A 14,996-nucleotide genomic window follows, 5' to 3' on the forward strand; every position below is an offset into this window, starting at 1 on the left:
AAATAAAAGAAAATAAGTTATTAAATTTTTCTATTCCAACATGTTAACGGGCAGCGAGTAGTGCAGGTACTTTTATCATAAAACACTTACCGCATAGATGTAACATTATGACACTTCGGTAATATTTTTTCAACTCATCTTAATTTACTCTGCTAAATTAATATATTCAAGTTTAACTCTCTCTCTCTCTCTCTCTCTCTCTCTCTCTCTTAAAGAAGTCATAAGGATACTTCTTATATTTTTAAAACTATATTAGGTTATCTGAATTATTCTCACAGACCATAAATAAGACATATTCATCATGAAAGGTGTGCATATCGTCTGAAGGCCTGTTGTGGAAATGCATTAAAGTCTCAGCAGTAATGAACATAAATAAATGCGTGTAAATCATAATGCATAAATCTTAACGCGAGTTAATGAATTTTCATCGAAAAGTACAAAGAGAAATAACTCAGCAGTTATTACTTCAATATAACATTGTCCTACATTTATTAAATACAAAAAGACACGTGATATCTTTCATATTTCAATGCAATATTATCGTTCACATGAGTGTACACAGTGCTAAAGTATTGAGTACTTCCGGTCATACGTAAGCATTAACCCTTTTAATGGAAAGTTTTGGTAGCTGTAAATTCTAAACATTAATGAATTTAAAACAACATTTTCATTACTCATTACAGTACTGTTAAAACTAACGGTCGTCATATTAACTGACGAAGTCTCCTGGCGTCCAGTATCAAGATAATCGCGTGATGCAACGCTTTTATTGTCTTTGGTGACATCGGGGATAAAAGATTCGTAAATTGGCGCCATACAGTTTGTTACAAAAGCTGAGTACGTTGTGGTGTCTCTATGATCGGACCTAGTGATGTTTACATCACAACTAGGGATGATCTCATCGACCTGGTCGGTTGTCATATATAGAAACGCCAAAATGACCCCCAACCTTTCCGAGGCCGTGTCTGACCAGAGTATGAGGGCACCGGCTTCATACTTGTAAACTTCGAACTCCGATGACAATTCGGTATCTGAAACTGAGAGAAAATAAACATTTTTGCTTGATATATCAATAATATTGGATTTGTTAAATCATAGAAAAAGTATTACAAATGTTAGATTTCAGAAATATTGATCTCTCTATATTTGAAAAATACTAAATATGTAATATCTTGACATAAAACATTTCTTTAGTACATATACTTTAGAAATCATTTGCTTTTTAATTAGTGCTTATATTTTCTTAGGAAAATGTCTTTTGACGCAATACTATAAACATGAATTGCCCTTTGAATGAGTAAGTTAACATTGTAAATGTATAGTAAGCAGTTATGCACAAGGGAATACATACTAGTATTGTATCTAAATTGTAGGAGAAATGGTCGAGGATCATTACAGAATTAAGAATTCGTCATCATTTTATTCATTCATAAGATACACATTGGTTAAAGTATTACAATTGAACTACCTTGCTGTAAAAGGTAGATAGAGAACTTGTACAAACATATAAACTGCATTCTATTTCAATTCGAAGGAAATAATATTATTGTCATATCTTGTGCAAATTCTGACTGAAGTTAAAGTCTAGTCTGTAGTAGCAAGGCAGTGTTTATTCCATTATTATATTAAGAGGTTCTTAACTCACGGTTAAAATTTTCAGATTGCCATTAAGTTGAATCTCATGAGTAAAGTTTGTTAAAAATTCATAAATCATTATCGAGATGAATTATTTTTGACACAAACGTCAACATTTTCAATATAATTGAATCATACTCAGACAAAATTGTGACTATTAGCAAAACAGAGGAAATTTTGACTCAATTTTATGCCAACAAAATTAAATCAATATAATATATCCAATGCTAAAGATGTTTTAGTATTATCATCTTTCAATTTTGTGTTAACTTGAATCAAAAGTAGGTAGGGATTTGAAAACTAATACAGGAAATTCGGACTGTAATGTATATAAAAATGTTCAATGAAAATTTAATGCTTTGCATGTTTATAATGCCCCTGCTAGTCATAAAATTGATTTCATTTTTTAAGGAGTTGGGTCATTTGTATTATTTTTTTTCAAATAAGAAAAGCTCAATCACTGTTTATTTTTTTTAGTGATTTTTCTTCAAATTTTCAAGGAAAATTCTTCAATGGCCATAAACTCAGAAATAGATCATTGAATTTCAGGTATTCAGGTAATTTGACGACATATTATCAATTAACAATTGTTATTTCCATACTTTCGTCGACTCGATATATTCAAGTGAACTTGAAATAAAAAGATTTCACAGAGTCTGCGTCATCTGTTTCATATTTGAATATTTTACTTGAAATTGACATTGATGGTAACCTAACAACAAAACTTTATGATAAATGCAATGAATTCAATTTGTCTATAGTTAATCTTCCTTACTTATGTAGCAATATACCTTCATCGCCTACATATGGTGTTTTTGTCTCTTACACGTAGATAATTCGATACGGAATGGCATGCTCTTCGTATGAACAGTTTCTAAGGCGAGGCAAGCTACTGACAAACAAGTTGATAAAACAGGGCTACCAACAGTCTCGTTTGATATCATCTTTTCGTAAGCTTTATGGTCGATGCAACGACCTTGTCAACAAATACAGACTTCCACTGGATCGCATGCTGACTAACGTTTTTCATACTAATTGTCAGACCATAATTAATTACCAAATTGTCTACAGACTTTTCCGGGGTTTTTTCGGAATACGACAAAGAGCAGGTGTGACCAGTCAGCAGAGGATACTCACTCCTCCTGGGCACCTGATTCTACCTCTATCAAATTGGAGACCCGTGTTGCTCTGCTTAGAGTTCTTATCTCGTTTATGGATTTTTGAGATAGTTGACGGTTTACTATTGTCATTTTCATTTTTTTTAAGTAAATATTGACACTACAATGAAGGGTCTTCAACGCACAATATATGTTTTTTTAAAAATTATTATTATTTATGATCGTTACTGTAATTTTTTGTCCTTCTGAGTAAACGTAAGTCTATAATAATTAATATCAAAAGAGTTGACATCTATATACATGTAAAGTAGAGATGGCGCCATATTTATTACCTTGATTAATAGTGATCCTATGGTTGTAAATTTTCCCTTGCGTGTCCACTGGTCCAGAAAATCTGATCGAACACCACAAACGTCCTGTTTGTAGTCGCGTGACTGTTACTTGTATTGGACCAATCTTTGCTTTTCCACTTCTCACATTTATCCTTTCCTAATAAACATACAAGCTGTGGTTCATTAATGCATGTTTAAATTAATTTGTATAGTTAGAACTATGCTTTTAAAGATTCGATTTTGGTTGCCCAATGCTCATTTATTTTTTACATCTTCCTTTCAAATTATAATATTTCTGTCTTAACGGAATGGCTTATTGACAAATTTACACCAATACGTTTGCACATGTGATTTAATAAAAATGTTAAATATCCAAAAAACAGTTAGAATTTTTAACTTGTATCAACTTAGTATTAAATAGTGTAAATCTGATGAATAGTAAAACGAATGTATCTTTATAATTAGCAGCCTGTTGTTGAAAATAGGTTTTCCAATTCGTGGTGAATTGGCCGTGAATTAATCATTGATAAAATTAAAAATGTATTTATGTACAATAATTTAAACTTACTGCATTGCTGTTAGGGCAGCTAAACAAAATCACCATACATAGTACAAGAGAATGGTGTACTTTAGCCATGGCAGTGTCGAATAAGAAAGTGGAATACAGTTTGTGTGTCATATATATATATATATATATATATATATATACAGAGTTTCAACATTAGGGACACCGGCTGTGAATTTATATACATGTTAAGGGGACCTGTAGAATAAGGGGACACCAAACCGGGTTCCCTAATATTCATGCTTAATTTGTATGCCAAAGCAACCTTGATTAATAGTAAATTGTTAATTGCCTAATAATTAAAGACATATCCTTACTGTATCCTGTTAACAATTTTTGTTCTGTTGCATTTTAAAGATTTAAAAGGTGCCACAATCATTGACCACATATATGTCAAAATACATAAAAATACGCAACAAGGGTACCGCGGAAATTCAACGATTTCTCCCAATTTTGCCATGTATGTAGTTAAAATTTTTAAATCATAAGTCACAATGGTCATTTTGGAAGGTTTTTGGATGGTTTATTTCGTAATATGGAAACACATAAAAATTCGAATTTTTACCTCACCGTGAAGAATTCAATTTTGTCTACGCGCATTTATCATCCGGGTACTTCGAACATAATCCGGGGATTTCCAAAGAAAAATGGCATCTTGCATTTTCAATGTCACCGGTCACAAGGTGAGTAAATGTTGCTTTATTCTTTAAATTTGTTTATTCGTAGGGAAAACTACCTCAAACAACAATAAAGTTAATAGCCGACGATATTTTAATGTACAATGCACATCGCATCCAACGCCGCTAATGTACAATTTGAATACCGTGGCACACAACCTTCTTACAAATTTCATACGGTGGTTCTGTCTGTATCATAATTATTTCAACTTTCCGATGAGTGGTTTTTTTTTTATAAAATTTAATTTGCAATATAGAATATCTAACGTTGTATGACTCGCGGTGTGTGTGCGTGTGTGTGTTGGGGGGGGGGGGGGGGGGGGTCCGGAGTTCACAAGTTTACCAAGGGCTGCTGGGCTCAATGTGTCGTCGATAGATTTAATATTAATGAATTAAATCAAATTACTGATTCAAATAATTATTGTCGATCGATTAAGGTCTCGTACTCGCACAGTTTATATTGCTTGCATGCTTGTGTTTGGGTTTTAAAACAGAATTCGAATTCATTGATGTACGAGTTATTGAAATACCGTTAAAGAAATGGTAGACCACCATGAGCCTTTTAGTTTTGGGAACTTTCAACGGATTCTGGTAAGATATTTCAAATTATTTCATAATCTTTCAAACAATAACAAAGAGATAAAATGTTTACGCTGCCACCGTTGATATATGATTAAATTCACCCACAGGTTATTGATAAATATCACTATGATAACCTTGATGGTCTGTCCCGATATTCATGCCGCACATTTGGACAATTTTTAATAAAAATACAATTACCTGTGAATGAACATCAATTGAAATAGATAGCTGGGGAAATATCCAAGATAACATTATTCAAACATTACCATATTTCACTCGTAAAAAATCACAGGAACGAGAACAGATTTCCTACGGAGATTTATAATGGAACAGACTGGAAAACATCGACATCTTTTCTTCATTCGAAAGTCACTCGGAGTACCTCGTACACTATTTCAACGTCTGTTGCAATACAGAAAGTCTGCATATAAATCAATAAGTCAAATTTTTTATCATATACGACATAAAATCTGATTTCACTTCAGTTCAGCTTTGCCAGACCAAAATTTAAAATCATATCTTCTTTGGTACCTGCAGCAATAGACGTCTTCACAATAACTGTGGTACTGCTTTCTTGCAGGGCAAAATGATATACTTTGCCGAAGATTTGGTAGATAGACAATTAAATGACGTAGATAAAACAATTGACATTATGTCATATTTCACCAAACTACATCAATTTCCCCTGCAAAACAGCAGTACCGCAGTTACTGTGAAAAGGTGAATAAAATTTTAGCCAGATCTACTTTTCTCTGCTGTTCTGATTTAGCACTATTCATAGAACGGGAATTTCCAAAATAAACAGTCAACAAAATGAAAAGTTCATACTCCTTAATTTCAAGCAAACATTATTAAACTATATATACATTAAAAATATTAAAAATATAGCATTTAATTATAAACAATACCCATTGATTACTTCAAGAAATAAAAAATTAAGTGTTGTCTAACTTGTCTCACGATTTCGTCTGCTTGAGGCAACGATCAACATTTACGGCAAGCCTGGATGTTCTGGGAATATACATGTATAATCTGTCACGGTAACACAGTGGTTGAAATTTTTAACGCTGAAGTGTTTTAGAATATTGGCCATCATGATTCAGAACACTTGTAGCGTCATTACAGCTTGTGCATCCTCCTATTAATTCAGCATATTCCAAGCGATAGATATACCATTTAAGGACGACGGACCTAATTCACTTCTACAATATTGAATTTCATGAAAATTTTATATAAGTTAGACATGTTAGAGTAACTACAGATTTATCAAAATATAACATAAAAATTGAATTATATTTTTAGTAGGGACCATTTCAAAAATTGTTTGTATTTCTTCTCTTTTCCCAAGAACATAATTATTGGAAAAAGCTTTGTTGTGAGGAAAAAAATAATGTGAAAAATTCTGCCATTGATTTTCTATCCAAATTGAAATATGATACTTGTATGATGATTTTGATTTAATATCATTTATAAAATAAGTCTGACCATGTGATCGACTTCATTTTAATTGTGGTACATGCCAAAGTGTGGTCTGTCGTTATTTTTCTTACAATTTTTCATATAAGATACTGTAACAACTCTATGAAAAAGGCAGTGCACATCATTTTGAGGTGGATTTATGAAACAAAACAACTAATAGAGTGTGCTAAACATTTCTTTCACGATAAAATACTTCAAATCTTTAGTACAGGAAGTTAGGAACGGTTTAACCTATTTTCAGTACGAGTATTGAACAATTTGTAATGTAAATGATTTGTTTCCTGGCTCAAACTATGTTAATTAAACTATACAGGGGTAGACACTAACTTAAAATTCATGGTTGCCTGCAGGGCTACCAAATTGAATTTCTTACTAGCCCTGTCTGTGAATAAGTAGCCCAGCAGCCACAGGCTGCTGGCCGAGTCGTGGAGCGACGAGGGGGGTGTGTCCCCCTCCTGGTGGGGGGAGGTTATGGGGGGCCACCCCCGGAAAATTTTGGAAATAAATACCCGGTATGCAAAATCCTGCATTTTGGCTCTATTTTTTTTTTTTTTTAGCAAAATTGTAACTATCAATAAAAAGTAAAATGATTTTTTCACCTTAACTGAAGAAAAAAAGTTTATTTAGGCAAGTAGGCCTATATTTAACGTCATCTGTCAATTTTTTACTTTAAAAAAAGTACTGGTACTAAGATTTCTATCATGGGAATCCATATATTGTTCCAAAATAAAGAGATTCTAAAGAGTTAGAACCCATAATAATGCCAAATCTTTAAAGAAAATTGACACTCGGTTACTATAGATGCGGTAGAACCATCAGTGTTATTCTTGATCCGCCAGGCAATGCCATATTTTTCCCAGATTAATTGTCTATGGCAATAAATAACTTGAGCAAATAAAAAGCTCACGACAGTACTGTGACATCCTCTAAAGAAATTTATGCATGTTAAATTATGTTGAAAAGCGTATTTTAACATGTTAAATTATAGCAAGGTCAGCCACTACTTGCGCCTTATAAAGTGTGTATATATGAATTAAGTTAAACAACCATATATTGCGTCATAAACGATTTTTCATTGAGTTTTATAAATTAGTTATTGTGACGTAATATTGTGAATTCGATGTTCGTAACAATCGCTCATTTTAGATGCGAGATAAATTTGTGCGAAGATAAGGTCTGTTATCCCTAAGTACCACATTGGCTATCAAATTACCACGGCATTTGCAAAAATTATACATACATATTATTTTTGTCGACTTTTAAACTATGTTCATTCACCGGAAAACATTCATGATCAATGTAATACACGCAGTGGTGAAGTTTTCTGGTAAATTTTTGCATTGATATGTCGATCAAAGAAAGATTATTAAATTAATTTCTTAAAGGAAGAAAACCAGTGCATCAAAAAATAGGTGTTTTATTGACAATTTTCTACGGTAACCGTTACCCCCAGGTCGCCAAAAAGTTAATTTTCCCCGTTTATCAAATAAAGATGTCCCAACATAAAATTGAACAAATATTAGCTTTATTTAGATTTCTACAACTATCTGTTCTTAGGCTTTTTTTCTAATAAAAAATACTAAATCCACTCACCAAATGTTAATTGAATGTCCAGAATGTCCGTTGAGAAAGAGCAGTGTGAACAGTTTTCAATCTTTTAGTATTACTATTACCAGAGTTGGCGAAATGTGCCGGATTGCCAGTGATCTGTGGTTGTTTTTATGTTTGTCCGGTAAATTTTAGAACTCCGTTGGACATTGTGTCTGGTAAATTTTGAAATGCAGTATAGAAAACAAAATTCAATTGAGTAACTCAAAGATTGGTTGTTTGATATTTGGGGGTTTCCTCCATTTATCAATTTACCGGTAATAAGACGTTCGTATCAAGTTCAGAGGAAGTTAAAAGTAAATGACCAACAACCATTTAATGATCGAGTTAACTTTGTTAAAAAAATGGCGGCGCCAATGAGATGGAAGAAATGCTTGATGATAGTAACCCTAATTCAACTTCTATTTTTGAAAATGATTTTCTCATATAGGTATGTGTTACCTTTATATAAGCCTTGCTAGGCTCAGTATTTAAGGGTATTCTAACTTATTTTTAAACATCAGCAGTATATATGATCATAAAGCCTCTAAACTTTACCAAGATTCTACATAACATGAGAAGGCATTACAAAATTTTGACAAAACTGCAGCGAAACAAACACTGCAAAACCATTTCAGAACTGTTCATATTGAAGTAAACAGAATTCAAGCCGAGTGGCTTTAAATATAAACAATGAAAATGTTTTCACATATTAAACGTGTATTTTTGTCATTTTATTTACTTGTCTGAATAATTGTCAAGATGTCTGGCAAATTTTGAAAATTTATAGGACACAATGTCTGGTGGATTTCTAGGCCATTTCTCCAACTCTGTATAACTATTAGATGGTGTAAATTAACATGTTAATGTTATTAAATACACTTTTATATGGATTAAGATAATTAATAACTTAACTCGTCTTTAGTTTATTAAACTGAAATTGAATGTTGCAACTACTTTAATAACTTGTGAAAATTGTAACTTCCACGACAGCATAGTGAATGAGTGATTTAAACAAGAATTTATTTTAACAAATTGTCCTAATTGAGTCAAATAAATTAAAACTTCTTAAAGTAGAACATGAAACGTAGCCAGTACTCTTGGTTTGTCAACATGTTGTTTACAGTTCTCATTTCACTAAACGGGTCATTTTGGTTTGAGGGTACCTGCAGATTTTGCAGCATTTCCAGTATATCACGGCAAATAATGACTTTAAAGAAGTCACACATTATCTTCAAATACATATCATATGTGTTGTAACAGTGTAATAAATTGTTTAAATTGTAAAAATGCATATCTAAGATTATCAACATTGCTACTTCCCATGCTGTTCTGAGATTTTCCCCGGGCTTTGTCATTACATAAAGGTGTGGGTCACTTCTCTAAAATTATTGACCAAAGAAATCGTCAGAATTAATGGGGAACACGTCAAAACCTGTAATTCCAGGGTTACATGCGTTGGGACACTTTCCCACGAAATAAAATTTGAGGTGGCACACCTATCATTCCGGCAATGCTAGTAAGATTGATTTGTTAAAACTCCCATGAGAATCATGTACAGTCCCTATTAAATAACTGGAATTTACGGAAATCAATGGAATCCTCAAAATCTTATTTCACCAAATGTAGTCATTCAAATAAAGGCAGGTTACAAACACCTATCCAACTCCGAAGAAATGTCCTTATTTGTTAGCTGTTGTGAGATTCTTAGAGTTCGATAATTCAGAGAGATTTCGGTAATTCGAATTACTGTCATAACAGAGTTATTTCCCTTTATATAAAGTTATTGAGACGTCAGAGTGTATGTTGGTTTTGTGTCCTCTGGCGTTTTAAAAACTCTCCTGAGAATTGCGTATGAGAAGAATATTGTTGTATTTCCTTTAAAAGCATGTTGATGTTTAGTCGCTTTCTGATGCTTTGTCAACAGAGAGAGAGAGAGAGAGAAAGGGAGAGGGGGGATTGTTGGTCTTTTCTGCACAATATGCATAATAACACATCCAAAGAGCCCGGCTTTCAGTTCTTCAGTACTTTGATTGTCATGCCGTACATCATGTACATTGTACATGTATTACTGTAGGTGATATTACTATTGTGTTATTCCAATGTATTTTTTGTGTGTTTTGTTTCAGATGTTTTTAGTAAGTGGTTGCTAGTTTGAAAGTGGTTGCTAGTTTAAAAACTAGCTTTCAGAAGATGGCTGCATTGTCTTATGGAAAACGCATGGTGAGAGTTTTATTGATATAGCTTTACAATACAGTTGAGCATTGTTTTTCTCATCCATATGCTTCTGTTCTAAATTGAATTGTTGGATAGATAAAGCATCTAGATATATAAAGTGAGTCTTTTGCAGTCATATTTATTTAAAGATATATATTGGGAAGGAGTTATGTTTGTGTTTTGTTTTATTTTGGGTAATCACAATTTGCTTTTTTTATTTATTGGATGATTATACATGTACACAATAGTATTTTTAGATAAAATGGTTTTAAAAAACTTTTCTTTATTAATCATAGCTGAAAGCAGGATTGAAGAAGAATGACCCTAGAAAGGTTGGTAACATATTACATTACCTAATGTGTTTGCATACTTTAGTTCTTGTATTCACAACCAAGCAATGTATCAACAACGTTTGTGTTAACATTGGTAACACATACGTTACTTACTAGTTACTTAGTGTTTTTGCATAATAAAGTTTTTGTGTTTGCAACCAGCTACTGAGCTTTATTTCTACAGTCTTGAAGCTGAACACAGCTATTAAATAGGCATCTTCACAACTGAAATGTGTGGCCAACATGTTGTATTCTGTATGTTGTCTTAGATTTTTGCAATGCTCGACAGTCTTCTTAAGATTGTGCAGAATTTTCTACTGCAACTCCTTCTAAACATTGTTAAATACATGAAAGAAACGTCCCATTCCTAAATAGAGAAAATATTGAAAGATTTTTTTATTTATTAAACTAAATTGTGTAAAAAAAAGAAGCAAATATGTCTTCCTGTCTATGTCTATAAATTCCTGTTTAATGGTAATTAAATTGGAAAAGCATATAGTAGCTTAATTAGTGATGTGAAATTACAGATGAATATAATAACGCAATAGAGTAAATATCACTAGACACAATTGTGACTTTGTTGCAATGAATTAAAGAAAGTAGCATCACCAAAAGTGCCAATATTGAATATACAGCCTACTCTGGAAATATTGAAATTCAGGGGACAATTCAAATTATTTCAATATATCCGTAATTCAATATAAGCGAAATCGACTGACATGAAGCCGCAATTTTGTAAAAGTTCAATCCCGATCTTAAATAAAGAAGAACAAACCCGAACAAATTAATTTGATCATCGTTTATATAATGGATACATGTATTGAACATGGAATAATATTATTTAAAAGTTTAATTGAGAAAGTAAAAGACAACCTTTAACCTCATTATAATTCCCTGATCGCATTCGTTTACATTTTGGGGAATAATCACCGTACTCAAGCGCTTCAATCACTGCTGAACGCTGCTTGTAAATAATTGTGAGCGTACTTAGGTTAATCCCAAAATCCTTAGCTATTTCAGATTTAGGCTTTGTTTTCTTATCAATAACCATAACTAGTTCGTATATAGTGTCCTACGATAATTTTTTTTCATTTCTGTAGGGTTTCCCCAACCACACCATAATCTTGATTCAACAAGGCAAATTCAGAATTTTGTCTGAAATAAGCAATTCTTCTTTTAGCCAGCATCACCATATTTGTCCAAAAATTAATTAATGTTCTTCTACATAATTTTTTCTAGAGAAGGCGATTGTCACCAGAAGAGGATGCTAAATTTTATATTCAGTCTGGTCTGGATAAAGACGGATTTCAAGTTAAATACATTTCTGATTTCAAAGGTAAATTTGAGGTTATACAATATATATACTTGTATCTAGAGACATTGTTGCTCAGGTGAGCTACAGTACCCGCAACATTATTTTTTACAATCCTATTCTATCCTATCGTGCGTTAATCCTATCGTATCGTGCTTGTATACTGTTCTATCGTGCGTTAATCCTATCCTATCGTGCGTTAATCCTATCATGTTTATCGTTTACTTTATCAGTTTTTTCATTTATCCTATCGTGTTAATCATATGCTACCTTATCGTGGGAAAATGATTTTATATTCAAGTTAAAAGTCATTCAGTAAGCAGCAAACAATAATTTATCGAATAATAATGCACAACTAGATAAAGCACTCAATCAAATGAACAATATTGAGTTAGATGTAGCCAATTACTTTATTTCAAAGATATTTTTAAAAAAAATAAACGAAATATAATCATCTCTACAAAACGGATATAAATGAGTAATATGAGCAGTCGAAATTCTAAGGAACAAGGTAACATATTTACCTGTATATTTAATTTATTAAATCGTACACGGAGAGTGTCTTACTGCTTCACACAACTTGTACGTTACGCGATGTACATATTTTATGCAATAATCTTTAAAAAAATAATTATATTGATAATAGATTTTATAATAATTCAGAACAAGATTGAATTTTATTCTAGGCCACTATTTTCCGTGTGAATTTTCATCAGGCTGAGCTGTTCCGCGATCGGCTGATCAGTAACGTAAACAACATTAGTGTATATCTACAATACAGATAATTTTAGACAACCTAAACTTATATTTTCAGTATTTTTTAATTTCAAATGACGCATCTATATTTAGCAATATATTTGGTTTGAAAATAAAATAAAATTTCTGCTTATAACTTCGTGATAATGAGTTTATCCTGAACATCGCTTATCCCATTCTATCGTGTATCAATCCTATTATAACGTGCGTGTATCCTGCTCTATCGTGTGTTAATCCTATCCTATCGTGCGTGTATCCTATCCTATTATCTATCTTGTAAAAAATAACGTTGCGGGTAAAGTATGTGACACAAATCGTTGAAAGTATAGAATGGTTTTCTGTTTAGGGATGAGGATGAGCTAGAGACAAAGCATAACAAATTTTCAAATGATATGCATAATTTACATTGATGTAAATACTAGATTAACTTTCTTACTTCATGGTATTTGAGAAGAGCCAAAATGACGCTAAATTGAAAGGAAGAAATTGAAACACTCAAAATATGTTATTCATTATCATCCTAAAGGTTTTGGTGTTTTTGCAAAAGAACAGTTCAAAAAAGGAGAGTTTTTGCTGGAATATTGCGGTGAAAATATTTCACCAGAAGAGTCTGCTGTTCGCTCCAAGAAGCTGGATTGTAACATGATATTTCATTTTTTTCATAAAGGAAAGCAATACTGGTAAGTTACTGTAGATTCATCAATATTCATTGAAAACCAATATTGTAGTTTTCGTTGTTGAACTGATTAAAAATTTACTAAAATCGAGTGTTCTTGTAATGCAATATCTAATAACAAGTTGAATTTAAAGGGTCATTACTCTACCCTTTAAACTGATTTTCACTTAATACATGAAAATCAATATCCATGACTATTTACTTATCACAGTATCTTCATTTTTCATATCAATAAAAGTTGCCAAAAAAAGTTATACATGTATATCAATAATTTACTATGTTAATGATGTATATAAATATATATAAATTATATAGTTATTATGATGCTTTCATTTTGCTCTTTATTTCAGCATTGATGCTGCATCTTGTGTTGACCATATTTGTCAGTATGTGAACGACAACAATGTCAAGGACGCAAACGCCAGGATGAAACTACTGGATATCGATGGGAGGCCGAAACTATGTCTTTTTGCTACAAAAGACATAGGAGTAGGCGACGAATTGTCTTATCCATATGGAGATGACAAAAATCTTTGGTGGAGAAATAAGGCATGTTCTGTTTATGTTGAAACTTAATTTTAAAATGCTTATTTTTTATGGTTTATTAAAAAGAATTTTAATTAAGGTAATGCAATGTCTGTTAATCAATATTTTATTAACTAGGAGTGTGCTAAATGCCTGTTAAATTAAAATTAAACAAGAAAATCTTATTAGCTTAATGAATAGTATCATCTTATTTGATTTAGAGATGTTTTTGCTTGACAGGCACTAAGCTTTTTTGGCTGGTTGTATTTTGTGCAAAATGTGCATTGACTGTAATAATTGTGGAGAAGGGATGTGATGTACAGTTGTATAGTTCAGATAGGGTATACCGTAATTACAGCTAATTATGAAAATTTTGGATGATTAAAGCATTCAAAGTTATATTTATATATACCCCAGTTTCAGTGCAGAAATGGTTTATTATAAAAAAAGAAAAAAAAGAATAAGAATTCTGTAAATATTTGAATCTTTTAGTTTAGAATATTAAGGCAAGAATTAACAAAATGCCAAAGTTCTCAGATGCCAGTTTATATTATTTTTCCCTTATGTTTGCAATGGAAATCTGTGACATTCAATTTTTAATAATGTCAAATCTGATCACGGAGTACGAGCACAAGTGAACGTTAAAAGTTTTTAATATATTTCTTATTGTAAGATTAAATGAAACATTCAAAGTTACATAACCAATTTGATACATACTTTTAAAAAATAATTGTTAAAACTTAAAAATTCAGTCTTAAAAAGAATTTTCTGGGCAAAGTTTTTAGCAGCAGAAGCACACATTTTTTTATTGCTGCTCCATTTGTTATTCATATTTTGGTCAAGGAGTGGGTATAATGACTTTTTAGTGTGATAAAAAAATATTTAATTACAAATAAACATAAAAATCAATATAAATAAAAGCTTATTTTAGGATATCTTTGGTCCTATCCTATAACTCACCAGGCCATGCAGACAAATTATCATACCATGTCAATAAGCGGTATTCAATTTGTCTACATGGCCAGGTGTGTTATAGGACTTTAAAAGTCTTAATATTTATCAATAAAATTAATGGTTAAGTCTTGCCAATTATCAATTTAAGATTCATCCTTTTCTTTTAGGAAAAAATTATACCTGATTTGTATACCTATGGTAATTGGAAAAATACTATTTTTTATTGTTGTATTATTTGAAGGTTTTACA

The 14,996-nt window shown here is 31.7% G+C and overlaps 2 protein-coding genes across 3 annotated transcripts; one reads left to right on the forward strand and one right to left on the reverse strand.

The window, feature by feature from the left end:
• Positions 1-513: 513 nt before the first annotated feature.
• Positions 514-3,765, reverse strand: LOC128172306 (uncharacterized). Its single transcript, XM_052838102.1, has 3 exons — positions 3,654-3,765; positions 3,086-3,242; positions 514-1,037 (listed from the first exon to the last, which is right to left on the reverse strand). The coding sequence occupies exons 1-3, from the start codon at positions 3,762-3,764 to the stop codon at positions 565-567; spliced, it is 741 nt and encodes a 246-aa protein (XP_052694062.1). The 5' UTR covers position 3,765; the 3' UTR covers positions 514-564.
• A 338-nt stretch (positions 3,766-4,103) lies between these two features.
• Positions 4,104-14,612, forward strand: LOC128173109 (N-lysine methyltransferase KMT5A-like). 2 transcript variants are annotated; one of them, XM_052838832.1, is made up of 6 exons: positions 4,104-4,918; positions 10,105-10,198; positions 10,489-10,524; positions 11,764-11,860; positions 13,119-13,272; positions 13,619-14,610. In XM_052838832.1, exons 2-6 carry the CDS (start codon positions 10,169-10,171, stop codon positions 13,842-13,844), a joined length of 543 nt encoding a protein of 180 aa, XP_052694792.1. In that variant the 5' UTR covers positions 4,104-4,918; positions 10,105-10,168; the 3' UTR covers positions 13,845-14,610. The 2 variants fall into 2 exon arrangements, with proteins under 2 accessions (XP_052694792.1, XP_052694793.1); XM_052838833.1 differs by having other exon boundaries at positions 4,285-4,333; positions 13,619-14,612.
• The last annotated feature ends 384 nt before the right edge of the window (positions 14,613-14,996 follow it).

This window comes from Crassostrea angulata, chromosome 2 (genome assembly GCF_025612915.1).
Source record: "Crassostrea angulata isolate pt1a10 chromosome 2, ASM2561291v2, whole genome shotgun sequence".
NCBI lineage: Eukaryota > Metazoa > Mollusca > Bivalvia > Ostreida > Ostreidae > Magallana > Magallana angulata.

Coding starts and splice junctions, on each gene's coding strand:
- LOC128172306 (XM_052838102.1), bottom strand. CDS start 3,764: ATGACACACAAACTGTATTCCACTTTCTTATTCGACACTGCCATGGCT. Junction 3,243..3,653: donor GCTGCCCTAACAGCAATGCA/GTAAGTTTAAAT, acceptor TATGTTTATTAG/GAAAGGATAAATGTGAGAAG. Junction 1,038..3,085: donor TAGGATCACTATTAATCAAG/GTAATAAATATG, acceptor ATTTTCTCTCAG/TTTCAGATACCGAATTGTCA.
- LOC128173109 (XM_052838832.1), top strand. CDS start 10,169: ATGGCTGCATTGTCTTATGGAAAACGCATG. Junction 10,199..10,488: donor TGTCTTATGGAAAACGCATG/GTGAGAGTTTTA, acceptor TATTAATCATAG/CTGAAAGCAGGATTGAAGAA. Junction 11,861..13,118: donor ATACATTTCTGATTTCAAAG/GTAAATTTGAGG, acceptor ATCATCCTAAAG/GTTTTGGTGTTTTTGCAAAA.